This window comes from Lissotriton vulgaris, chromosome 9 (assembly GCF_964263255.1).
Source record: "Lissotriton vulgaris chromosome 9, aLisVul1.2, whole genome shotgun sequence".
Lineage (NCBI taxonomy): Eukaryota > Metazoa > Chordata > Amphibia > Caudata > Salamandridae > Lissotriton > Lissotriton vulgaris.
The window spans coordinates 145,457,909-145,485,406 of record NC_141697.1 but is presented as its reverse complement, the minus strand read 5'-3'; the positions used below and the strand labels follow the sequence as shown (position 1 = coordinate 145,485,406).

General features: G+C 49.1%; 1 protein-coding gene across 4 annotated transcripts in view; it reads left to right on the top strand.

The window, feature by feature from the left end:
* The window catches only part of MAPKBP1 (mitogen-activated protein kinase binding protein 1), a 921,590-nt gene that overhangs the window by 155,760 nt on the left and 738,332 nt on the right, over positions 1 to 27,498 (top strand). The window contains exon 1 of one of the 4 annotated variants that reach the window (XM_086937230.1): positions 23,715 to 23,875. The exons of the other annotated variants lie outside the window; for them this stretch is intronic. Coding sequence (XP_086793356.1) covers positions 23,849 to 23,875 — 27 coding nt within the window. The 5' untranslated portion in view covers positions 23,715 to 23,848. Of the gene's footprint in view, positions 1 to 23,714; positions 23,876 to 27,498 lie in introns of those variants that run through there. 4 annotated transcript variants of the gene reach the window in all.

Below are 27,498 nucleotides of genomic sequence, written 5' to 3'. Positions count from 1 at the left end.
CCTTGCTTGATTTTGTTGATGCTAATCTTTCCTGGGCTAGATCTGAACACAAGAGACGGAAATCCCCATCTTTGAGGTGACTCCGGTTACTCCTAAACATTGATCTTACTCATTTTCCATGCCCATTAGTCTGCTCCGATTTCAAGTTTTATTACTGTCTGGAATTAATACTTGGAATGTAAGGGATGTAAAGCGTTAAACATGGGAGTGGAGGGAGGCGGCAAAGTATTTTATTCATGTAGGATGCTGCCAACATACCATTAAATCAAGATCGGTGGAATGGAGTTTTCAATCCCCATCGCAAGGTGCATGCAGTTGAAGTCTAAGTGTATTCTGCAGATGGAAAATAACCGGATTTTAACGAGTAATGTAATAATGACCGTTCTACTGATACTTCTCACCAGGAGTGATAACATGATGTACTAAATAACCAGTTTTGTGTCCTCCCCCCCCACCCCCCGCCCCCTGCCCCATGAGACCCTCACGGGTGAGTAGCACGCTTCACAATTCTCTGATTGATAGATTTATGTACCTGGGAGGAAGAGTACCTTCTTTGGTATTGGTGAATGGTGGGTAATAGTTTAGGTTGTCTAGTGGTAATGGGTAGGTCCAATTTAATCCACTTCATTTGCATTCCCATTGCAGCAGAGTTCCCATAACGCCACGTGTTTGCTGTGGTTTAACTTAATACTCCGTGCTGTTATTTGGCTAATGCAGACTATATGATGTGCATTCTTATGTGAATCGGTCATTAGAGACATAGTATCAAAGGAGAGGGTTAACCCAATAAAGTCACTGGGACCTGGGTACTATAGCGTTAAGAAGAAAGGGGTCCCAGTAAAGGAGGGATGCGTATTGTCGCAACCAATTAATTAAATCATATAAACAAAAATGCATCTATAATGTTTAATTCACATTATAGGAGAAAAGGCAACAATCATGATTTCAAACATTGCAGTTGTATTAGTGCCCCTGGGGGTAAGGGACGTGCAGTTGTGAGGGTAGTGTAGGAAGGGGATCGTGACAATAAAAACACGTATCTATCAAACGTTAGTACAAATTCAATGAAAGATATACAACAGAACGGTCACAGTTCAAACCAATAATTCATGTTACACATGCCCCATTGTCCATAGTATACAGGAATAGTGGGTAGGAAGAGGGTGTGTTATAGGTCAGGGAGTATGTCGACGTTTCGACCCAGGAGAAGCAGGAATCAATGGAATCCTTGCACGGGGGTCTTCATCAGGACGAAGGAGGGGTGGTGGGGCAAACAACCTGAATAAATCAGTGCTTCCTGGTTAATGGTCAGGACAGGAATCGATGAGAGGCATTCAATCTTATTAGGTTAAATCCGGTATCCCGATAGGATAGGGGAATTGGATCCGGACACTGGGCATAGGAGACCACTCTACGTATCGATTAGCGTAGAGAAATTCACAATGTCCCCGATTTTCAAAGGATTACGTCCGCGTTAATCTGGAATCGTATCCGATCGGAAAAGTATTCGAGGCTGCCGCAGAGACGCTGAATACTTTTCCGATCGGATACGATTCCAGATTAACGCGGACGTAATCCTAATCGATACGTAGAGTGGTCTCCTATGCCCAGTGTCCGGATCCAATTCCCCTATCCTATCGGGATACCGGATTTAACCTAATAAGATTGAATGCCTCATCGATTCCTGTCCTGACCATTAACCAGGAAGCACTGATTTATTCAGGTTGTTTGCCCCACCACCCCTCCTTCGTCCTGATGAAGACCCCCGTGCAAGGATTCCATTGATTCCTGCTTCTCCTGGGTCGAAACGTCGACATACTCCCTGACCTATAACACAGCCTCTTCCTACCCACTATTCCTGTATACTATGGACAATAGGGCATGTGTAACATGAATTATTGGTTTGAACTGTGACCGTTCTGTTGTATATCTTTCATTGAATTTGTACTAACGTTTGATAGATACGTGTTTTTATTGTCACGATCCCCTTCCTACACTACCCTCACAACTGCACGTCCCCCTTACCCCCAGGGGCACCAATACAACTGCAATGTTTGAAATCATTATTGTTGCCTTTTCTCCTATAATGTGAATTAAACATTATAGATGCATTTTTGTTTATTTGATTTAATTAATTGGTTGCGACAATACGCATCCCTCCTTTACTGGGACCCCTTTCTTCTTAACGGTCATTAGAGACTGCACAGAATGCCAAGGCATTTCATCTCGCATGGACATTGCTTTTATAACCTTTCTATTGTCACAAAGTCCCCCCCCCCCCTTTTTGGAGCACACTATGCTGCCCCAATCACCCACATACAGCCATGATAGCCAGAGGGACTTATAGCCCTATGTCCTAAAAATAGGAATCTGTTCTAATGTTCATGATCCTCCCAGACTGGTCGAAACTTGCCATTGTCTGCCCTAGTCTTTCTCATTAATTTAAACTAAATCCCGCCTCAGGCTGCTGGGTTCTTTTGCAGTATCTGCAAATCTCAGCCCTTTGCCTCTCTAGAACGGTTACAGATGGAGGGCAGATTGCTGCTGCATGTAATACTAAATAGGTCATTTTAAAAAGCACAGAGCCTTTAGGGTAGTGTGAAGGCGACATTGTGAGCACTGAGCAGTAAATGACTTTGACACAGCTCAGCTTGAATTCTCTCTAATAGACTATATTTCCTATTTCCACAGACCATGAAATCAGATCGACAGGGGGTATGTTTTATCAGATATGCATTTGCAGTTGCATCTTGTCAACAGTCCAATCCCGTTTTTTTCATGGCATGGCAATCTGTCCTTTTCGGTGGAGGTTACTCTCGGTATTTTACAGTGGATTGGACTTTGAGTCTACGTTATCAGGATTTAGAGGAATTCTGCTGAAGGATGTCTCTTGGGATGCAGGGGTGATCCACCATCGATATTTGATAATTCATAGGACCACGCCTTTTCACTTTAACAGCAGCATTATCTGTCATGATAATAAATTAATTTGACAACTTATCTTATTTGTGATAAAACTTCAATTATTTTTGTAAAAGACTTCACGCTGTAGAACAGTTGAATACATAAGCTTATAACTTCTGCACTATTTGTTTACTAAACGTTTTATCTTATTGGACTTGTGAAATCTCCGAGCAATTCAGCAGATCTGACATTTGAATGATGTTACTGATCACCATCCCTAATCTATAGAGCTTAAGTTGCCCAAAAGAAAAGTCTCCTCCCAACAATGCTCTACTTAATGAGATAGCTTGCTCGGAGGTTTTCCTTGGACAACATGAGATGCCTCAACTAAAAAATATTTGCATATTTTAATCTGATGGTAAAGTAATAAGCCAGCACTAAAATAGCGATTTCCTGTTTTGCTGATAGGATTCAGGTGACTAAAGAAGGTGCAATCAAATGTATTAAACTGTGCGATCACTTAAAATCTTTACAGTATAAAACACCAAGAACATCACCCCCCCCCAGCGCGCCCGTCTCCCAGTAAAACCATATGTACAACTTTAAAATAAAATAGTGACTGTTTTTGCCCCTTTTTGTCGAATCATAGTACTATTAAAAGAAGGAAGGTTTTTGTCTATTCCTTAACTTCACGCCTACTAGAGTCTGGGGAAAGTGTGGAAGTTTGACATGAACGTTCTCGCTGCACTGCACAATGGATGGGTTCTTCATTGGGCCCTTGTCCAACCCTGATTTTATTTCTGGGTCCAATAGTTCCAGTTACTTGGCGGGAGCTCCCTAGGTTAGCTGTTAACTGGCATCGTTGGGGGATCCGATGGCACTCCTTGCACTGTGTCGAGACCCTTAGGATCTATGGCCTTTTGATGGAGGTAGAGTGCCATTTTAACTTGATGGGTGAACTTGCTGATCCTAGCTCGTAGTTTCTGAGAAGCACCAGTCCGAAGCCTCTCTGCATGTTCTGTGGCCGAGATTCCGTAGTGCCGGGCGCAACAAACAATGACGGTCGCTGACCAATTTTGTACAGCAACACAGCTGGTGTAGCCAAAACTCTCTACGGTAGTTGCATAGACGGCAGGCAATGGCGCCGTCCGATCGTGCCCATTTTGGGTTAAAATCCGGGATCATGAGGGCCAGAAGGCGCAGATGCAGGATTTTCTTTCTTCAATGGGTTGTTAATGAGTCTTGCAGGTATGGTTGGGGTTTGCCAGGAATATGACTTATCCAGGGCCATAGTTAATGGGTTGTGCTGTAGCGATGAGAGATCAAGCTCGAACGAGATGGACTGGACTTGGTGTTTTTACGTCTTGGGCCCAGGCAGAGTATGGAATTTCATGGAGGGGCAAGCTCTTGCCCTCAATTTTCAAAAGGTCAATTCCTTGTGCCACCTTGGAGTGCCATGGGGAGCCCACTTCACCAAAAATAGATTTTAAGGAGTGTTTTAGGGTGTTTTTTCAGGCGCTTTCAGTACTCTGATATAATATTTTATCCGGTCCCCCAGTAGTGCCAGCTCTGCTCGTTTCAGGCCTATTTCTAGCCTTAGACTGTTGTTCCTTGCCTGTCTAGGGGCCTGTAGCACCATCTTATACGCTTTCGCCTGGGCCGCGTTGACCACTTTCTCGAATGCACCTGGGTAGGCAATGTGGCCATACGTGACAGAGGGAATCAGTTTTGCCCTGAGTACTGTCAGCAACGGTTCTACAGAGGGGCTGGCCAAGCGATAGCTTAAGCGTCTTAAATTCAGAATTATTTTATCTATTCTTGGTTTTAGCTCCTTTAGATGTTTAACTGCAGTGACCCTTTTGGACACCCAGACTCCCAGATAGTTATAGGATGAGGCAGTAGTAATTCGGTGCTCCCCCAGGGTCCATGTTGCTTCTTTTTTGTGGTGATATTTTCCGAAGATTACGATCTTGGCCTTACTCACGTTTATCCCTAGGTCATTTTCCTTGTTATATGTTGCCAGGCTGTTTAGGGCTCTTAAGTCCCACTCTAGTGTGGTCCATGACCACCGTGTCATCAGCGTACTGGAGCGTGCCCAAGATCAGCTTCCCCAATCTTGGAGGTACTAAGTTGGCATCTTTCAGGGCTTGCCCCATGTCCGCTGTACACAGGTTGAAAAGTAGGGGGGCCAGGACGCACCCCTGCTTAAGTCCGGAGTTGGTGTCAATTCTTGCTGTTGTAATTGTTCGACTTAATTTCACCTGGACCCATGTCCCCTCATAGTGCTTTTATGGCTTTTAGCAGGACTAGGGGAAGCCCCCAGGACTCAAGTTTTGCCCATAGTTAACTTCTGTTCACTCTGTCGAAGGCCGTGGAGTAGTCTATAAAACAACAAAACAATGGCAGCTTATTCCTCGTGTTGGCCTTCTTCGCAAGGTAGGAAAGCGCTATGATGTTGTCCAGGGTGGAACTATTAGCCCTGAAGCCAGTCTGTGTGGGCGGGAGAATGCCGTTCTTATCCACCCTGGCCTCCAAATCCCTTAATAGAAGGCTGGCGTATACCTTGGCTTCTATGTCTGAAAGGGCTATGAGCCTGTAGTTGGCCGGGTTCGAGTGGTCTCCCTTCTTGTGTATGGGAAATAGGACTGAGCCTTTCCAGGAGATTGGCAGGATTGCAGTAGCGAGTGAATGATTGATTGAATAGGGGAGTAAGTGTGGTTGGAAAAAAGGCTGAGGCGGTTTTAAAAACCTGAGCAGGGATTCCATTTGGGCCAGGGACTCAATCGTTTCTGGTGGCCTTAATGTACTTTAAAACCTCCTCCTCTGTGTACTTTGCGATTCGACTCTGTCTTAGGACTGCAGACGGCGCGCTTTGAGTTTCGATGATTAAGGCTGTCGCCTTGGACCACTCTAGACTTCCAGGGTTTGCCCGGTTTGGCTCACAGGTGTACAGCCCCTTTGCATACTGTTCCCACACATTCCCTGCAACACTGTTTTCCTTGTGCACTCCACTAGAAGTCAGGCTGTTGATATAGCGCCATAGGTTGCTGTTGTCGTTTTTTTCTTTAATTAATGAAAACACTGTAAGCCATTTTTGTTCTGCACGCTGCCTTTTCAGCTCCCAGACTTTCTTTTTAAAGTTGGCTCGTAGGGCAGAGATGGAAGGTGCAATCATAATCTAATATCCCAGCAAGTTTTTGCTAAAAACAGGGTCGCCATCCCTGGTCCTATTCTCCTATTTTCCTCTTTGATCTGGCAAACCGTGAAATCAAATGTGTTTGTAAGTGACAGATCTTGAACCAGTGGCCCATAAATAAGTATTCCATTATCTTACATGGGTGATTGAGGTGACAATAATAGTTGTTTTCAGACTGAAGTCTTTGGTGATCTAATGCAATTAGTAGAGAACTCCGACACAACAGCAGGACTAACCGGGCTTATCTCCTGTGTCCATTACCACATACTTATACATCTGGTTAAAACATACAATGGTTAACTTTCAGCACTGTTGGTTGTAGCTTTCTGGAAAGAATGCCGAGTTGACGTATGTACAGTGGCCTCTTTGATGAAAAATGAACTACTAAATAAAATCTATTCAGTCTCCATATTTCAGTTGTTCCCGGAGCCTGAGGAACGGGGCGGTCCAAATACACAACTTGTGTTTAACTTAAAAAATTGCACACACTGGGTTTTTTTATGAATGATTGGAACAAATGATGCTGGCGAATAGGGCAAAATTGGTGTTCCCACACATTCGAATCGATGCATGTGTGCACATTAGCACGTTATCTTCTGTTTCGAAGTCCAAAGCTAAATGGTGTGGCAATTGCACACATACTAATTAATGCACCCCCCAATGTCGAATTGTAAATATGAAATACGCGTCTGACTTGTGACGGTCTAACCAAAGAGGTTTAGATGTCAAAGTGCATAACCAACAGTAACTTGCTATCAATTGTGATTGTACTGTGAATTAAAGCATTAATCGTGACACGGAATCCTAATTTAGAGAAAACTGAAGTTCAGTTCAGGCAGTATTTAGCGTTTAGCATTTACCCTGTATGAATAAATGCTTTTCAGCAATGTTTCAGATCTAGTTGCAGGGCAGCTCGGCTGGATCTATTTTCGAAATGATTTTGCACTAGAAAAATATTTTTTACCTAGTCCGTATGTACCATGTAAAGTAAGGATATTAGAATTGGAATTGTGGTCTTCTCTTTTCAGTGGTGCACAATCGTCTCGTCCATAGAATTGTTGAAGTATTTGGTCCGTTCGGTTTAACAATAGATGTTTCCATGGTCTGAGGTTTGGCTATATTGGCAAGCAGATTCACTTACAGCAGTTATAACAAGCACCTATTAGTGCTGGAAAGAGGGGTAAAGTACAAAAAAACACAAAACCACAAAATATTAAACGGTTCATATTCATGAAGCCGAAATGAGTCTACTTTGTGGCGAGTAGTTCTTTCACTGGAAGGTCATCCCATACCTGTGAAGAGCATTCTGAAGGATAACTGCAGTGTGTACTTTGCATTGACTCTGGGTAGTGCAGCATATGTAAAAAGGTCTACTGTTGAGTGAAGTGTACTTCCACTGGTGCCATTTCTAGAATGCTGGTAAATGGGCCAAGTCTGCATCTCCGAGAAATTTCACCGAACTGATTCTCTTAACCCCCCCCCATATATTTTTATTGGCATTTAAATAATATTTAATTATAGCTAATGCATCAGTGATATTACAAATCAAGTACTGTCCATTGGCTGTATGCCTTACAATACAACCATCCTAATTGTGTCACTGGATGGGACTCCCGTCCCTGTAGTATGCAGTACATCTTGCCGGCATTTCAAACTACTTTAGGGTAACAAAATAAAACACATAACCTGTTTCATCCCCCATCCACCACCCTCCTGTTCTAGTTACTTAGGTCATCAGTCAGGAGGACTCTGTTTGTTAGGAAGGAGCCTCAGTACTTCCCAGCCCAGCCCCCAGGTACAGTACGAGTTTAGTGTCCGCATCTGCAGGTTCTCTCCCGTTCCCTCTCGCGATCAGTAGTGCTTGCCTCCAGAAACTCATCCCAAGGGCCTTCATCCACGTAAGCTGGGGATGCATTGGCACTCGCCCCAGTAAAGTCATCAATCATGGTGCCACATGCAAGTAAGTCATCAGCCAGTCTATCATCCTATTTCACTCGTTTCATATTTACCGCTTCCGCCCTGCCCTTCCATCATGTCCACTAACGAGTATGCTGGGGGGAAGGGGGCTTGGGCTCAGCCATGTGATGGCTATGTGCTTCTTAGCCAGAGTTAGAAAAAGCAGCGTAAAGTTCCTGCAAAGTTTCCTTTTTTTCCTTTCTGGCCCAAGAGACCCTTTAATTTCCCTGGGAATCACCCAGCGTATGGTTCTGTATAGTCTATCCAGCACCTCCTCCCAATAATGCACAATCGGAGAACAACTCCACATCACATGGAAAACAAATCTGCTGGTGCGCCTCTACATCGCACACATCCTGAATCCCTACAGGGCTTGATAGTGTGTGATTGCTAGGGAGATAGGTAGGCAATGTAGACTATATAATATTGAATCAGTTTGTATTGTGCGTTTCCTGAAACCTCCCACACTCCTCTGTGTACCCTGGTCCATTCTCCAATTGTGATGGGGTCCTCACTAATCTGTTACTAAGCTTCTAAGATCTTCAGCTAAGGTTCTATCTGACCGCAGGGCCTGGTATAGGTGTGTAATAAGTCTCTGAGCTCCTGCCACGGACACTAACATGACAAGCATTTGCATAGGCTTGGGGGGGCCTCAGAACGTAGGGTATATCTCACACGCTGTGGAAACTATCTTCGCAAATTGTAAAAATGTACCCTCTCCCCAGTCCAAACATTTTCAATGCCTTTTGTAATCGGCCTGCTGATTCTCCAGTATTAGGGGTGTCTTTCATAGATTCACATGCCTGAATCATTCCCCGTCGTCGGAGTGGGAGTCCCACGGTACATAAAAAAGCAATAATATGCCATAAATATGTAGTAAATACCAATAGAAATAAACCAGGAAGTAAAGTAGCCCATGCTACAGTAGGAAAAAAAACTTCCACATCTATGACTATCCTAGTAATTTTGTATAGTCCAAACTACAGCCAATCCGGCGCCAGCACCCACCAGAATGTTCTCCCCAGAGGCTCAGGCTCTCAGATTTTCTACTGCACGTCGTGTGAAAGGGAGTCTCCCTGAGCTCTGCTCAGTTTTCTCAACTTTAACTTCAATTTAACTTTTCAAGGATGTCTTCTAAGAAGTCTCTCTTCAGAGCCTGTGATTGTTGTGGTAAGCTTTGGCTTTTTGAGAAAGATCCACACAAACAGTGTATCTATTGCCTATACCCAGATCATCAGGCCTCTGACTGTAAGATCTGCAGAACCATGCCTCAAAAGACTCTCAGGGACAGAGAGGGTCGTTTACTTCTGTGGTTGAAAAGACTAAAGGATTCTTCTAATCCTGCATCTGAGGTGGGCAGCATTGCCTCTGGTTCAACTGCAGCCTCTAGGAAGAGGCCTGCGCCAGAAGGAATGTCATCTCCTAAGGCAAAGGTGACTAAAAAACAACCACCTACTAAGGGACTGGATAAGCCTTCAACATCCAAGGCTGTCCCCACAAGCAAGAGCATGGAGGGTACTTCTGACCCTAAAAAGGGAATCACCATCAAGATTCCTCAGTCATCTGAGAGGAATTTACCACAGACCTCTTCTCCTCAAGCGGCGATGTCCACTTCAACCTCCTCGTCGATGAGAGCGACTACAGTGACATCGACTGTAACTTTTTCCTCACCTAAACCTCGTATGATTGTCATCGTCGACGTAGTCTCCAACTATGGTATTTGTCTCTGTGAGGCCTGTATCATCGACGTCCGTCGTTGACTCCTCGTCGTCGACTCCTCTGAAGGCTCTACCGCCGACGAAAAAGAAATCGTCGACTAGCTCGTCGACTGGCTCCACACAGTCTACGAAAGTAACACCGTCGACGAAGATTGATCCGTCGACGAAGGTAACACCGTCGACGGCGAGTAACCAGTCGACGAAGGGTGTCCCGTCGACGAAGGAGGCCTCGTCGACGACAAAACCATCGGAAGGGAATCCTCCGTCGACGCCGCAATTATCATCCTGCACGGCACTACAGGTTTGGTCTCCGTCGACAGTGTTCCTAACACCAATACAGGCATCGGGGCAAATGCGTGAAGCAGCAATGCAGCTTTCACCCCTTCGTATTTCACCTCACAAGGTGTCTTCTGTAGTGCCAGACCAACTTTTGGACACAAAGTGAGGATGAGATGGTCCAGAATACGTTTGGACAAGCAACTAGCCCATCGGAGTTGCATATCAAACTTCAAGAAGATGAATATGATGCTTCTCAATCTCCTGTTCATATATCGACACCAGTGGAGGATAACCCTGTTGCTCAAGTGCCTATGGCTTTGCTATCCCACTTGCATTATATGTTGGACGATTACTATAGGAGGTTCCCACCATCAGAGTCCGTAGGTTCTGGGCCGACAACTCCAATCTGAAGCACCTCCACCTGTGCTTCCACCGGTGCGTCCGTCTCCAGAATCACAACCTACTCAAGAAAGAGCTCCGCAGTCTTCAGAGGATGAAGACCAAAGGGAAGAAGGAGAAGTGGATGATTTGTCGGAGTGGGATGACTATCAAGTACAATCTCCATCAACATCTCCTCAGACTACGTGGGACTCCCCTCCGGTGGATGTGGCTAGTTTTCACTTACTAGTGGAGCCTGCAACCAAACGCTTTCATATACAGATGGAACAGACGGAGCAAGACTGTTTCTTGTACGATTTCAAGGATCAGCCCAGACTACAGATAAAAACAATACCCATCATTGATTTCATCTGGCAAGAAGGGATTAAGGTAATGTCAACGCCGGCCTCCATTCCTCCGGTCTTGCCATGCATAGATAAAAAGTATAAAGCTCCTGAAAAATCGCCTGCATGTCTGATCGGACATCCAAAACTTGACTCAGTAATTGTCCAGGCTGCCCAGAAGAGGGCCAGAAATCCATCCTCTGCAGTTACAGCGCAGCCGGACAGGGATGGCAGACTCCTAGACTCAATCGGAAAGCGTGTTTCCACCATGGCTGCAACAACTGTTCGTGCTGCCAATGCGTTGGCCATTCTGGGGCGGTACGACCACCAAATGTGGTCTGACATCGCACCATTTATCGATCTCCTCCCTGAGCAATCCAAGGCTGAAGCACTTCAAATTCTTCAAGAAGGCCAAAGAATCTCTGAAGAGATTATCGATTCAGCTATAGATGTCGCATCTACAGGATTTCGACAGTTAGCACGAGCTGCTGTCCTGCACAGACAGGGGTGGTTACATTTAACTTCTTTCAGGCAAGAAGTCCAAAACAGAGTTTTAGACATGCCTTTCGATGGCTAATATTTATTTGGTCCCAAAGTAGAGGAAGCATTACAAACAATTAAAAAGGATACTGAAACCGCAAGATCCTTGGGCACCCTGCAATTTCGCAAGCCGCCCTTTCGAGGAGCAAGAGGACGGGGGATGTCCTCTAATAGAGGTGGATACCAACAACAATCCACATACATACAAAGTAACCAGCGCTATCAGACACAGGGCTACCAGTCTTATGGGCAGAAAAGATCAACCTACACCCAGAACAGGGGTAAGACTAACTACCGCAGCAAAGACAAGCGCCTATGAGACTTTTCACCTGCCACCACCAATTTTCCACCCTCACAAAAAACTTGGCGGAAGAATATCTAAATTTTACTCCAACTGGCAGTCAATAACCACCGACAAATGGGTCCTGGATATTGTGGCCAGGGGCCATGCCCTAGAATTCGAAAAATTCCCTAAATTTTCCACCAAAAGGACCGCCTCCAGCTCACCTGAAGGAGCTGTTTGCCCAAATCAAGGTGATGATACAAAAAGGAGCGATCGAGAGCATTCCACAGAAGATGAGGAATGGGGTTTTACTCCAGGTTCTTCCTGATAAAGAAGAACGGGGAATGGCTATCTTCGCGCCATAAACCATGAAACATCATTGGTTGTAGGTGCTTATTTTACCCAATGCATTTAGGACTATGTAAAGCCCTACCTCAGGGGTTCTCTACAAAGTAAAAAAAATACTGTTTTTTTACTTTGTAGAGAACCCCTGAGAAACCTATATTTTATGGTGTGCCCGGAAAAAGGCCTGGATGGGCATATCCGCGGCATGAGAAGTTGTTTTAAATCATAAGCAAAGCACGTGTGCAAAGAATAATGAAAATAAGATGAAATGAAGCAAAGTTTTGGATTACAAGGACTATTCATTGTCAAAAGTGATTAAGATATTTACAAAGAACGAGTGATTATCCCAATATCAGCAGTGCGCCTGGATTGGAGTGAAATACTGCTCCATATCTGATGTTGCAAATTACCAACCTGAAAAGGGGCAGATCACGTACTCCAGGGAGCACGCACACAAAGTATAGCTTGGAAACACGTGGTTAAAAAGGAGTAAATTGTCAAACAAGGAGTGCACGGCTATCTTTGATGAATGGAATTCGAATTTACTCTCCCACACACAGCCACACACATGCACATACAGAGAGCCACACTCACACAGCCATACACACACACAGCCATACACACACACAGCCATACACACACAGCCATACACACACACACACAGCCATACACACACACACAGCCATACACACACAGCCATACACACACAGCCATACACACACACAGCCATACACACACACAGCCATACACACACACAGCCATACACACACAGCCATACACACACAAAGCCACACACACACAAAGCCACACACACAGAAAGCCACACACACAGAACCACACACAGAACCACACAGAGCCAGAGGCGCACAGAGCCAGCCACGCATGCAGCCAGCCACGCATGCAGCCAGCCACGCATGCAGCCAGCCACGCAGCCACGCATGCAGCCAGCCACGCATGCAGCCAGCCACGCACTGAGCCAGAGCCACACACAGCCAGCCACGCACTGAGCCAGAGCCACACACGCAGCCACGCACAGAGCCAGAGCCACACACAGCCCCACACGCACAGAGCCAGACACGCACAGACAGCCCCACACACAGCCCCACACACAGCCCCACACACACACGCACAGAGCCAGACACACACAGCCCCACACACACAGAGCCAGAGCCACACACACAGCCGCACACACGCACAGAGCCAGAGCCGCACACAGCCGCGCACACACAGCCGCGCACACACAGCCGCGCACACACAGCCGCGCACACACAGCCGCGCACACACAGCCGCGCACACACAGCCGCGCACACACAGCCGCGGACACACAGCCGCGGACACACAGCCGCGGACACACAGCCGCGGACACACAGCCGCGGACACACAGCCGCGGACACACAGCCGCGGACACACAGCCGCGGACACACAGCCGCCCACGCACAGCCGCCCACGCACAGCCGCCCACGCACAGCCGCCCACGCACAGCCGCCCACGCACAGCCGCCCACGCACAGCCGCCCACGCACAGCCGCCCACGCACAGCCGCCCACGCACAGCCGCCCACGCACAGCCGCCCACGCACAGCCGCCCACGCACAGCCGCCCACGCACAGCCGCCCACGCACAGCCGCCAGACACGCACAGCCGCCAGACACGCACAGCCGCCAGACACGCACAGCCGCCAGACACGCACAGCTGCCAGACACGCACAGCCGCCAGACACGCACAGCTGCCAGACACGCACAGCCGCCAGACACGCACAGCCGCCAGACACGCACAGCCGCCAGACACGCACAGCCGCCAGACACGCACAGCCGCCAGACACGCACAGCCGCCAGACACGCACAGCCGCCAGACACGCACAGAGCCAGACACGCACAGAGCCAGACACGCACAGAGCCAGACACGCACAGAGCCAGACACGCACAGAGCCAGACACGCACAGAGCCAGACACGCACAGAGCCAGACACGCACAGAGCCAGACACGCACAGAGCCAGACACGCACAGAGCCAGACACGCACAGAGCCAGACACGCACAGAGCCAGACACGCACAGAGCCAGACACGCACAGAGCCAGACACGCACAGAGCCAGACACGCACAGAGCCAGACACGCACAGAGCCAGACACGCACAGAGCCAGACACGCACAGAGCCAGACACGCACAGAGCCAGACACGCACAGAGCCAGACACGCACAGAGCCAGACACGCACAGAGCCAGACACGCACAGAGCCAGACACGCACAGAGCCAGACACGCACAGAGCCAGACACGCACAGAGCCAGACACGCACAGAGCCAGACACGCACAGAGCCAGACACGCACAGAGCCAGACACGCACAGAGCCAGACACGCACAGAGCCAGACACGCACAGAGCCAGACACGCACAGAGCCAGACACGCACAGAGCCAGACACGCACAGAGCCAGACACGCACAGAGCCAGACACGCACACGCACAGAGCCAGACACGCACACGCACAGAGCCAGACACGCACACGCACAGAGCCAGACACGCACACGCACAGAGCCAGACACGCACAGAGCCAGACACGCACACGCACAGAGCCAGACACGCACACGCACAGAGCCAGACACGCACACGCACAGAGCCAGACACGCACACGCACAGAGCCAGACACGCACACGCACAGAGCCAGACACGCACACGCACAGAGCCAGACACGCACACGCACAGAGCCAGACACGCACACGCACAGAGCCAGACACGCACACGCACAGAGCCAGACACGCACAGAGCCAGACACGCACAGAGCCAGACACGCACAGAGCCAGACACGCACAGAGCCAGACACGCACAGAGCCAGACACGCACAGAGCCAGACACGCACAGAGCCAGACACGCACAGAGCCAGACACGCACAGAGCCAGACACGCACAGAGCCAGACACGCACAGAGCCAGACACGCACAGAGCCAGACACGCACAGAGCCAGACACGCACAGAGCCAGACACGCACAGAGCCAGACACGCACAGAGCCAGACACGCACAGAGCCAGACACGCACAGAGCCAGACACGCACAGAGCCAGACACGCACAGAGCCAGACACGCACAGAGCCAGACACGCACAGAGCCAGACACGCACAGAGCCAGACACGCACAGAGCCAGACACGCACAGAGCCAGACACGCACAGAGCCAGACACGCACAGAGCCAGACACGCACAGAGCCAGACACGCACAGAGCCAGACACGCACAGAGCCAGACACGCACAGAGCCAGACACGCACAGAGCCAGACACGCACAGAGCCAGACACGCACAGAGCCAGACACGCACAGAGCCAGACACGCACAGAGCCAGACACGCACAGAGCCAGACACGCACAGAGCCAGACACGCACACGCACAGAGCCAGACACGCACACGCACAGAGCCAGACACGCACACGCACAGAGCCGCACACGCACAGAGCCAGACACGCACAGAGCCAGACACGCACAGAGCCAGACACGCACAGAGCCAGACACGCACAGAGCCAGAGCCGCACACACAGAGCCAGAGCCAGACACGCACACGCACAGAGCCAGACACGCACACGCACAGAGCCAGACACGCACACGCACAGAGCCAGACACGCACACGCACAGAGCCAGACACGCACAGAGCCGCACAGAGCCGCACAGCCCCGCACAGAGCCAGACACGCACAGCCCCGCACAGAGCCAGACACGCACAGCCCCGCACAGAGCCAGACACGCACAGCCCCGCACAGAGCCAGACACGCACAGCCACGCACAGAGCCAGACACGCACAGACACGCACAGAGCCAGACACGCACAGACACGCACAGAGCCAGACACGCACAGACACGCACAGAGCCAGACACGCACAGACACGCACAGAGCCAGACACGCACACGCACAGAGCCAGACACGCACAGAGCCAGACACGCACAGAGCCGCACAGCCCCGCACAGCCCCGCACAGCCCCGCACAGCCCCGCACAGACACGCACAGAGCCAGACACGCACAGACACGCACAGAGCCAGACACGCACAGACACGCACAGAGCCAGACACGCACAGACACGCACAGAGCCAGACACGCACAGAGCCAGACACGCACAGAGCCAGACACACACAGAGCCAGACACGCACAGAGCCAGACACGCACAGACAGAGCCAGAGCCAGAGCCGCACACACAGAGCCGCACACACAGAGCCGCACACACAGAGCCGCACACACAGAGCCGCACACACAGAGCCGCACACACAGAGCCGCACACACAGAGCCGCACACACAGAGCCGCACACACAGAGCCGCACACACAGAGCCGCACACACAGAGCCGCACACACAGAGCCGCACACACAGAGCCGCACACACAGAGCCGCACACACAGAGCCGCACACACAGAGCCGCACACACAGAGCCGCACACACAGAGCCAGACACACACAGACAGACACACACAGAGCCAGACACGCACAGACAGAGCCAGACACGCACAGACAGAGCCAGACACGCACAGACAGAGCCAGACACGCACAGACAGAGCCAGACACGCACAGACAGAGCCAGACACGCACAGACAGAGCCAGACACGCACAGACAGAGCCAGACACGCACAGACAGAGCCAGACACGCACAGACAGAGCCAGACACGCACAGAGCCAGACACGCACAGAGCGAGCCAGACACGCACAGAGCGAGCCAGACACGCACAGAGCGAGCCAGACACGCACAGAGCCAGACACGCACAGAGCCAGACACGCACAGAGCCAGACACGCACAGAGCCAGACACGCACAGAGCCAGACACGCACAGAGCCAGACACGCACAGAGCCAGACACGCACAGAGCCAGACACGCACAGAGCCAGACACGCACAGAGCCAGACACGCACAGAGCCAGACACGCACAGAGCCAGACACGCACAGAGCCAGACAGCCCCGCACAGCCCCGCACAGAGCCAGACACGCACAGCCCCGCACAGAGCCAGACACGCACAGCCCCGCACAGAGCCAGACACGCACAGCCCCGCACAGAGCCAGACACGCACAGAGCCAGACACGCACAGACACGCACAGAGCCAGACACGCACAGAGCCAGACACGCACAGCCAGAGCCAGAGCCACACACAGAGCCGCACACACAGAGCCGCACACACAGAGCCGCACACACAGAGCCGCACACACAGAGCCGCACACACAGAGCCGCACACACAGAGCCAGACACGCACAGACAGAGCCAGACACGCACAGACAGAGCCAGACACGCACAGACAGAGCCAGACACGCACAGACAGAGCCAGACACGCACAGACAGAGCCAGACACGCACAGACAGAGCCAGACACGCACAGACAGAGCCAGACACGCACAGACAGAGCCAGACACGCACAGACAGAGCCAGACACGCACAGACAGAGCCAGACACGCACAGACAGAGCCAGACACGCACAGACAGAGCCAGACACGCACAGACAGAGCCAGACACGCACAGACAGAGCCAGACACGCACAGACAGAGCCAGACACACGCTTTTCAGTAAACATTGATCCTTTTGAGTTAGTAACAATTTATCTACAGATTATGCGCCAGATGAGGGATAATTATGCAAAATAAAGGAGAAGCAGCAAACGCAGGATCTCATAATTCCAGTGGCCCTCCCCATGACCTACTATTATATTTGAACTCTAACTTTTTGATGGTCAAACTGGACCCTCTCCATACCTATCCACTGGGTGCAACATGATGAAGCTATTGTGACCCCCCAGCCTTCAGCACTTTTGTCAGAGTAACGGGCCCCCCGCCCTAATCGGGTCTCCACAGACCCAGAAGAGACACAAGAGGCAAAGCCACGGCCCACCGTGACTGGAAGGTGCAGCTGCTCTCTTCTCCTCCCCCGGGCCCCTTGACAAGTGACATTTATTTAATGCGTTTTTATATAGCGCGAACTTCTGTACCCAAAGGTGTAAGAGCGCTTTATAAACGGACCAGTTACATTACATAACATTCAAGGCTGTAGGAGTTTAGGCCTATGATCAGTGTTGCATGATAACTTGTTGGTTAGTATTAAATAACGTGTTTTCGTTAGATCAAAGGTCTCCTGTGCTCATGATACGGCAAGGGCACCCTAGCGCTGATCCTTTCCCTCCGATTATTATACCCAAATGTTTCTGCACTTGACCTAACGTGGCTGCTAAACCAGACGCACGCTAAAAAAGAATTGCGGTCTGCCTGAACATTAACATTCGCACTAAAGGCTACGTGTCCTGTGCCGACTCTGGTGTCGGCAACCACCCGGGGCGGAAGTAGAGAGCGGCGAGGGTCAAGCAGAGTGTAACGTGTCACACAAGACAGGCAGGGTGACCGGGCTGTCAGCGCAGCTACACCAACCCCTTCGACCCAGCCCATGGGCACCCTAGACTTGAACGTTTAAGAGGCGGAGGGAGGAACAAGACAGCTTTATCCCCGGGAGGGGTGCACATGAATATTGGGCACAGGGCGGCACGTAGCAGGCTGGCACGGCTGTTGGTGATGGTCTTGGCGGGAGTTCAGGGATCCCCTAACCATATGCCCGGGTGAAGGCGGCACTCCCCCCCCCCCCCCCCCCCCCCCCCCCCCCTCCTTTCTCGCCGATAGCGGGCTGTAGCTTGGCGGCTCCGATCACCAAGACTATGCCGAGGATGAACCATTTGTTGCGGACACGTTCCAATAGGCCCATGCTGCCGGGGATCAGAAACGGACTGTCCTTAGAGTCAGAAACGGAAGGGGGCGGCGGCCGTGCCTAAAGCCACTCTAATCTCCGCGAGCGGAGACCAGGCTCCAGCGGTCGCCGCCATCGTTTACCGCACACCACGCAGGAGAATCCAGCTGAAAAAGTGGGAGCGGCTCGGCACCTCCTACCCAAAGACACCCGCGGTGCGACAGCAGCTCCCCCTCTCAGCAGCCGCCCTGCCCCTGCTAGCTAAGTCTCGCCCGCCCAGTGCCATCAGAGCCCTATTGGGTCCTTGTTGTTCCGAGCTCTCATCACTATCACTTCAACATGAATCGGACACTGAGTGGGTCGCCGTATTGATCGGCACCGCTCTTTGGTGGAGTAAGGCAGCACTCTGCATCCAAGATGTTGGAGGACAGTGTTTTCCCACAGCCGCGCAACTACTCTGTTCAGGCTGGTAGACGGCCACCGGCTTGACATGGGCGCGCACAAACCAGTTGAGGTAAGAAGAGGGGTGGGGGGGAGAGGAGGCGACGTCATTTTTGGAAGCTAAGCCCCGTCCTTTGCAGACTGGGGGTGTGTGTTTTTCGAGAAGAGAAAGAAACGAAAGAAACACGCCCCTCAATCCGAAACGGACGGGGCTTAGCTACCAAAAATGACATCACAGAACCCTCTTCTTCAATGGCTGGCTGCCATTTAGGCAGCCAGCCAATGGAGAAGAGGGGCGGGTTCAAGCCTCGCTACTCTGGAGACCTAAGATCTCGCCAGCGCGACTGCGCATACACAGCCTACGCTAGCCGAGACCTAAAAAGGAATATAGGAAGACCAATAAAACCTATAAAACTGAAATTAAAAGGGTCTAAGCCTGCTATTACAATGAAAACATTTCCTGAGCAGCCAATTCACCTAGTGAAACTTTCTGTATTGCTAAAAAACTTTTGCAAGCTGCGGCTACCCCGCTGTCACTGCAACAAACTTGCAGAATACTATCACAATAAAATTCAATCCATTCGAACATGGTTCTCTGAACCTCACACAAACTCTTTTATCGAAGAATCAACTGCCAAGAGTGGGGAACATTCTCTTGAAGTATTCCCCCCCCCCCCCTTGACAGAGGCATTTTTAAACTATGTGTCTGCCCTTGTCAAGAGTGGATCACCCAGAGATCCTGTCTTCCCCCCCTTACCCCCCCAATTTTGAAATTAGTAGTTGGTTCTGTGGGCCCTGTTCCTATAGATTTGGTTAACTCTTCACTGTCCTCTGCGATGGCTCCTTCCCTAAGGAAAAAGGCTCTGGTAAAGACTTTGTTGAAGCCTGGTTTAGATTCTGACTGTCTCGCTAATTACCAACCCATTTTGCTTCTGCCCTGGGCCGGTAAAATCGCAGAGAAACATTTCAACATGGCTCTCTCCAGACACGTAGAAGCTGGTAAACTCCTGCATCCATCTCAAACTGGATTTCACCCTTCTCAAGGGTCTGAAACAGCATTACTGGCAGTCGTGGAAGACTCCAGAAGGATTCTTGACGCAGGTGGTTCTTTGGTCGTGATACTATTAGATCTTAGCACGGCATTCGATAAGGTCAATCACCGTATGCTAGTCCATAGAATTCAAAATCTGGGTGTGACTGGAGCAGCCCTTAGCTGGCTGCATTCTTTCCTGTAAGACAGATCCTTCCAGGTCTTCGAGGGTGAGGCCATTTCAAGCCCAAGGCCACTTCATTATGGAGTACCTCAGGGGTTGTCCCTGAGCCCCACTCTTTTTAACGTTTATGTGAACTCGCTTGCTGACATCGTCCTACTCTTTGGGGTGCATATTATTATATATGCTGATGACACTCAATTGGTGGTGGCACTTAACCACAAAAACAGTTCCCCTATCAGCCTCGGCCCATGCCTTGAGGATGTGACCAGATGGATGCGCCACTCACTTCTAAAATTGAACGGTGACGAAACCGAGCTCATGTTGCTCGGTAATCCCTCACTCGAGGCCTCCATTTGGTCAGCATGTATGGGTCCCGTGCCTTTCCCCAAATCCAAAATGAGTTTAGGTTTTTGGCTTGACTCCGAGCTTCGCTTTAAAACCCAAGCAAGGAAAGTGGTTGCTCTTGGTTCGGCATTCTAAGAATGCTGTGCAAAGTGCTGCCTTTGTTACCTCCTCAAGCAAGAATGCTTGTGGTCCAGGCTCTTATTCTAACTGGACTATGGAAACGCTCTTCATCTCGGTGCCTCCTGCGCTGATTTCACGAAACTTCAAACCATGCAAAACTGTGCCGCAAGGATTTGTGACTGTATTCCAAGCAGCCAATCAGCTAAACCTGCCCTAAAGTCCTTATACTGACAACCTATTCAGGAAAGAGTCCACTTCAAAGCCCTCTGTACCACCCACAAGATGCTAGGAGGTCCGGGACCGGCCATTATTTCCTCCTTTGTCCAGCCTTACCAAGCCAACAGACCGTTACATTCAAATGACCTCCACTTGGCATCTGTTCCCAGAATCAAGAGGGTCAGAAGTGGCGGCAGGCTCTTTTGCTACAACGCCGCTAAACTTTGGAATTCTCTGCTGCTTCAACTACGTAAAGAGCCTAACCACACTGTCTTCGCAAGAGGCTCAAAACCTGGCTTTCCCCTAATTGATTCGCCACAGCTCAGTGTGGCCTCTGCCCTAGCGCTGGGATGCCTCCGGGTAACCACACGCTTTACAAATGCTTTTTCATTTCTTTTGAAAAAAGGGTTAGGGGCGGGGGAGTAAGTAAAACCAGTTTCCCCCTTTTTACTCTTCTTATGTGGTTGGAGAAGTAGTGTACCAGCCTCCAAGCATTAAGTCTCCATGTGCCACCTCTACCTCGATGACTGCAATTGGGGAATAATCTGAGAGACCTGCAGCCAAAACCCAGTTGATTTGCTGCTTGAAGGAAAAAGTAATCTAGATGAGAAAATGATCTGTGGGCTGTTTACAAGTATGTAAATGCTTGTTTGTTCATGTGCCAATAGTAAGTACCACATGTTGTTGAGGCCCATAGAAGTCATACAGTCAGAACAGTGTTTCTGCATGGCCCTGGTGTGCCTGGTCCATGAGCATCAAGTCTCTTGTCCATTGTGTGTGAAAATCGCCACTTGTGATAGTGGGCAGCTTGCCGGTGTCGGCCAGGCGCTCATCTCCTTGGAGATTTCACCGCTGTGTGGGTGATGCATATACACTGGCAGGTGTCCATGCGTAGTCTTCTAAGGTAGCAGAGTTTGTAAACCTTGATAGTGGCCCCTACCAGAGGAAGGATTTATATAGCAATGTGACCGACCGTCTATTGAAGCTTGTATGATAAACTGATATATCAACATAACTTGCGCCCTTTCCATGCACTGCTCATTTCCTCACATATTCCATCACTCATGATATGGCCCATGACACACACATATAAACTGAAAAACCAAAGGTTAAAGTGACATTCAAATTAGGGGGAAATGGCAGTTATGTGTGTGTGTGTGTGTGTGTGTGTGCGCGCGCCCACTAACCTCTTTTTTTTTCTTTCTTTCTATTTCATATGATGATAAATGACATTAATTGCTTACTCAAAATTGTTGTTTTTATTGCCTTCAGGAGATCGAAGGTATTGTTAGTCCTGATGCATTTCACGTGTGGGTCCATGCCGTTAATGTGTAACCCAGTGACTTATCCAAGCACGTGTGTCATTTGTAACTTGCAGGTTGCGCCTAGATCTCTGCTACAATGCATGCACTTACTGAACAGTCTACCAGTGTTCACATCTGTGACCTGTTGATTATACACAGTCCACTGCAGAAAACGCATTCCTGTCCTTGGTTAGTTTACAGCATTTAATGCTAAAAACGGCGAAATGCGTACACATTTCTGCAGGTTGTGACTTATCTTCCTTTCTTTTTTTACCAGTTGACTCACTAGATCCGCAGATATTATTGTTTAGTTGACTGCAGATTTATTTAATATGAAGATGAACCTACTGAGCTAACTCGGTCACAAGTTCATGTCTCACTGTGGTTACTGCTTTTTCGTCCTTTTAAGCTAGATGAAGTAATGAGTGCCTACGTGCACATCTGTATGAGTTGCAAGCGAGTCAATGAGTGCTCGAATGGAGCTTGTCACGTATTCACGTTTGCTGCTTAAAGTTTGGGGTTTGCTTTACATAAATAGGGTGTTCTGCCCAATGTCCATCGCAGCCCCTAACTTTAGTCCCTGGGACAGGAAAGGAGTTGCGGACCAGAATCCACAGTTGTGGAAAGGGTTGGTGGGGGTACTACGGCCTTTGGAATGCATTGATGCCCTCCTTCCCTCCGACGCTTTTCCTTCCCTCTGACGCTTTTCCTTCCCTCCGACGCTTTTCTCTCATGCTTCTACCGTCTGCTTCCAGAATCCGAGGAAATCCTGACCAGCTCAAACTGAGCGCCGGTGTACCGCGCTCCACTCTATGGCTGTCCTTGTTAGGAAACCTCCACTACGAACTAGTTTTGCTCGTTTAAATGACGTGTTTTCACCAGGAATTGCAAGCTTGTAAACCTGGCAGTTCTAATGTACCCACAACCAACAGCAACTCATTTAAAGAACGCGGAAAGGCAACGGATTTCACTCCCCTTCGCCTTGGTTCCTTGGGGTCTAATAAGCGTAATAATGAAGTATTCTCGTTACTGTGCCACATAGGCCTGCTACGGTTAAGGGGCACACGCTCCTGGTAGGGTCGGTTGGCTGCCTGGCACGGTGGCGTTCAGACCGTGTGCCGCCCTGATGAAGCTGGTAGCCTCTTACGTCATCTGTACGAACGTTCTGGGTCCGCGCACAGGAAGGCTTTGTCCGTTGGTGTTGGACCCCACTGTCACGTGTCACACCCCCCTGCCAGCTTGAGGGTAAACCTGTAGCGCAGACACTCCGACGGATAGTTATATTAAATGCTGCTAGGACAGCAGGCATACGCCTTGCTTCACATGCTTGAACCTTGCAGCCCGCCCGTGCTTCACCTCTCCCTCATCCCATTGTGGTCGCTATTTGTACTTCCGCCTTTCGGCGCGCAGGAACCAACTTGTGCTGACACATGACCTCCTCGGGTGTTCACGGTCTCCTTAGCGGAAGAGTCGTTTGGTTCTGCTCGTTCTGGTTGTCGACAGAAAACCTTTTAGTGCTCGCATACCATAAATCGGCGTCACTTTACGAGGAATCGGTAACCTTTTTATTTTTTTTTACTATTGATCCGCACAAAGCCTGCATGTCCTGCTTGAGGAGAATTCACCAGGTGAGTTGCTATCTTCCCTGCACAGGTTTCTACTCGCGTTTGCTAAGGTTAGACTTTTGATGTCCAAGGATGCACTGATACGTAACAGTTGACTTAGCGGTAAGATTCTGCCCAGCACACCTGGGTGAAGTAATTCGAGAGTCGAGACCAGGAGTTGTACATGCTTTGCTTTGTAATTGTACTTGTATTTGTATAGCCTTTACTACCCCTGACGAGGCATCAAATCGATTTTCGGCGAGTAGCACGCTACTCCGCAAGCCAAAAGGATTAGCGAGTGGTGGATTACTGTAGTGAAATAAGAGTATAGTATGGCGAGATGCAAGTTAATTTGAGCTGAAGATATGCGAGTCTGTTAGTTGGATTCAATAGAGTAATGGAGGGATAGAGGGAAGAAAACTAGGAGTGTTAATTGGGCGATCATAGTAGTAAGTTGAGGTCTGGGGTGAGTAAAGGAGAGATGGTGGAGGTAAGTGCCTATAGAAAGGAATTAAGGAAGAAGAATTGGAGTAAAAATGTGAGTTTTTGGGATGATTCAAAGGAGAGAACATGAGGGGGAATTTAGTAGGGTTGTTTGTAAGACCGTAGTAGTAAACTGATATTTGGCGTGAGCAGGAGGTGTAGAGGAGGGAGGAGTCTAGGAAGGGTTATTTTGGAGATCATAGTAGTAGAAAGGTTTTGGGATGAGAGAGAGAATAAAGATGGAGGATAACTTGATAGAGGTGATGGTAGGACAGAGTAAAGCTTTTGTGAGTACTTTTTTCTTGTACAATAAACCTACAATACATAGATAAGTGATCACATAGTAAGGGAATGTATGTCTAAGGAATTTATTATATTGAGATTTGTGGATTTTGTGGAGTAGTGAGACGAGATATAGATGAAGTGGTTTTCTGTGAAAGATTTGTATGTGCAATACTGCTGGTGAGTGGTATTTGAATAGTATAGGGGTGGTGATATGTTTTGGCGATGAGTGTGGTGTGCAAGAGTGGATGGACAAGAGTTATGATTTGTCACTGTGTCAGATTTGATCACTGGAACAGGTAATGTGTGAGGTGGAGTGGCATGTAAGGACTATATGGTTTTGTGTAATTGGTAAACCGAGACGGGTGTTTGTGAATGGTGTGATGGAAGGCTTAGTATACGTTTTGTCATGATAAAAGGGCATCTGTTAGGAGCAAGTAGAGGACACAGCTGCGGTTTTGTGTGAACATGGAATGTGTGTCTCAATACATTAAAGTTATGTATAATGTGGCGTTGTGTGGATGTATTAGTGGTGGTGGACAGTTGTGTTTTGTGTGAGATTGCAGATGCCATAATGTTGTAGTTGGGGTAGAATTCAGTGTAGGTGTGACTTGTGAGGTTTTGTAGTGGTTCAATACACATTGACATCTGTATGAGATTTGTTTGTGATGCATGAGTAGAATGTCTTTGCTGATATTGTGTTTGGATTGTTGGCAGATGTGGAGAGCTTAAGGTGGTAGCCCAAGAGTGTAAATTGGGCAGCTTCTCTGACCCTGGGCCTGACCTGAACAGGTAGCTACCCTTGTCTCTGCCCTTGTCCTCGCTGCCCTAGTCCTCGACGCCCAGGCTAAGACTCCCTGACCCTATGCTTAAAATTGCCCAAATGGCCAGTGGAGCCCTAGCCAATCAAAACCCTAACCCTAGAGCCAGTGGGAGACTTGGCCTTTTAACTAACACACAGCCCTAACCTAACAGTCAATCGAAGCCAAAGCCATAATCCAGAAGTCCAATAGGAAACCCTAGCCCAAGTAGCCAATCTGAACCCTATCCCAAACAGCCTATGCAGAGAAAAAGGACAAGGGAACCCAACTCACTAAGGAACCTGGGTGGGTAAATTTTTGTCGGAAACAGTGGTTCCTGTGGAATAATAGAATCAATATAGATCATAAGGTGCACAGTCGCAATGGAAGGGTTAAAATGATGTCAGAGGGCGAAGAAACCACATACACCTATGGTTCTAGTTTGATACAATTATATTTTGCAAACCAAATTCTATATACAATGACAAAGAAAAATGTGCGTAGTGTCCCCAGTGAGAAACCAGAACCTAAAATATTGGTGACCTAATTGTGACCGTATTTTACAAGGTTTCCAAGGTATTCAAAAAGTCTACCATTTAGCAACTCAAAACATAATATACAGCAGCTATATACAATGATATGCGCTGTTAGGGGCTTTCTTTCTTTTGTTGTCAACAACGTTTCGACCCTAAAAGTGATCTAGGGTCTCATCAAGACCTATGGATTTAGTGACATTTGACGGGTAGAATGCACAGCCACATGAGGTGTACGTGCCAACAGTGGGTAAAGGAGGAAAATGAAAACTAGATACTCACAAGGACACCCAGCCAGGTACATAAGTGAGAGTGAAGGCTGGCACTCTATGGGTAGCTTAGCACTGTTACGGTGCTGATGATACACAGACGTGTATGAAGACGGTGATGAGGAACTCTGGAGTTGGTGTTAATCACAAGCTGTGCTGTTGCGCTGACCTGTGAATCACGAATGTTAAATAGGGTGGTCTGAACCTACATATGGTGTGAAGCCCATCTATAGAAGCGAGTATGTTTCAATGGAGACTAATCATTCAATAGCAGTCAACGCTTGTGACGAACCACTACGCGGGCAGCACGACCGCTTCAGTCGGTCTGCTGTTGGTCTGCTGTAGGTACAGACCACCATATTGAGCATTCGTGATTCACAGGTCAGCGCCACAGCACCGCTTGTGATTAACACCAAGTCCACCGTCTTTATATACGTCTCTGTGTATCATCAACACAGTAACTGTGCTTTAAAGATAGAAACCGCTTCCAAAATGTAGACTCTAGTAATGCTCAGACTGTATATAGTGCAGTTTTTGTTTTTTTTAATAACTGACCTTTCAAAGCACACATTTTATAGCTCAGCTGGCACCTCCCTTGCAATAAAACTGTCATCAGGCAGCTTCAAGTGGCTCCATCAATTAAAGCCAATTCCAGCTTCCAAGCACCCTTTACATTTGCAGATTGACCAGAGTCGCTCCACTGCTCCAAAGGAAAAATACAATAATAACTTACTGTTATTATAATTGTATTTTTCCTATGGAAGTCAGTGGCTAGCTGGGCTGAGCAGCACAGGGGCGGAGTGGTTTGCACTCCCTAAGTGCGCATGACTGCTTGGCCGGCCCTACTGCCCACTTTGCATCCCTACCAGGCAGCATTACGCAACTTGGTGAGGAACATGCAAAGCCACCCTGTACCCATCTGAGCGCTGAATCGTGGTGCTCAGACCAATCGCAACGCTGCCATACAGCCTTGTGATTGGCTCAGGAGAGGATGCTCCCTGGGTGCTGCTGCTGCAGGCCGGTATGGGGACCGGAAGAGCACAGAGGCAAGGCAGCTGTCCGTCAGTTTCAGGCAAGGCCTTATTTTTTTCCCCCCTCTATTTCCCCTGCCACAACTATCTGTTAGCAGCTGCTACTGTTAGTACTCGCAAACATTTTCCAGGGGCCAAAAAGTTCAGTCTGTGGTGTGGCAGAGGGCTGCACTGATGCCAGCAGTGTGGCGGTAAGGGTGAGGGTTTAACATGGGTGTTGGGGAAGCAATGCATGTACATCTAGTGGCT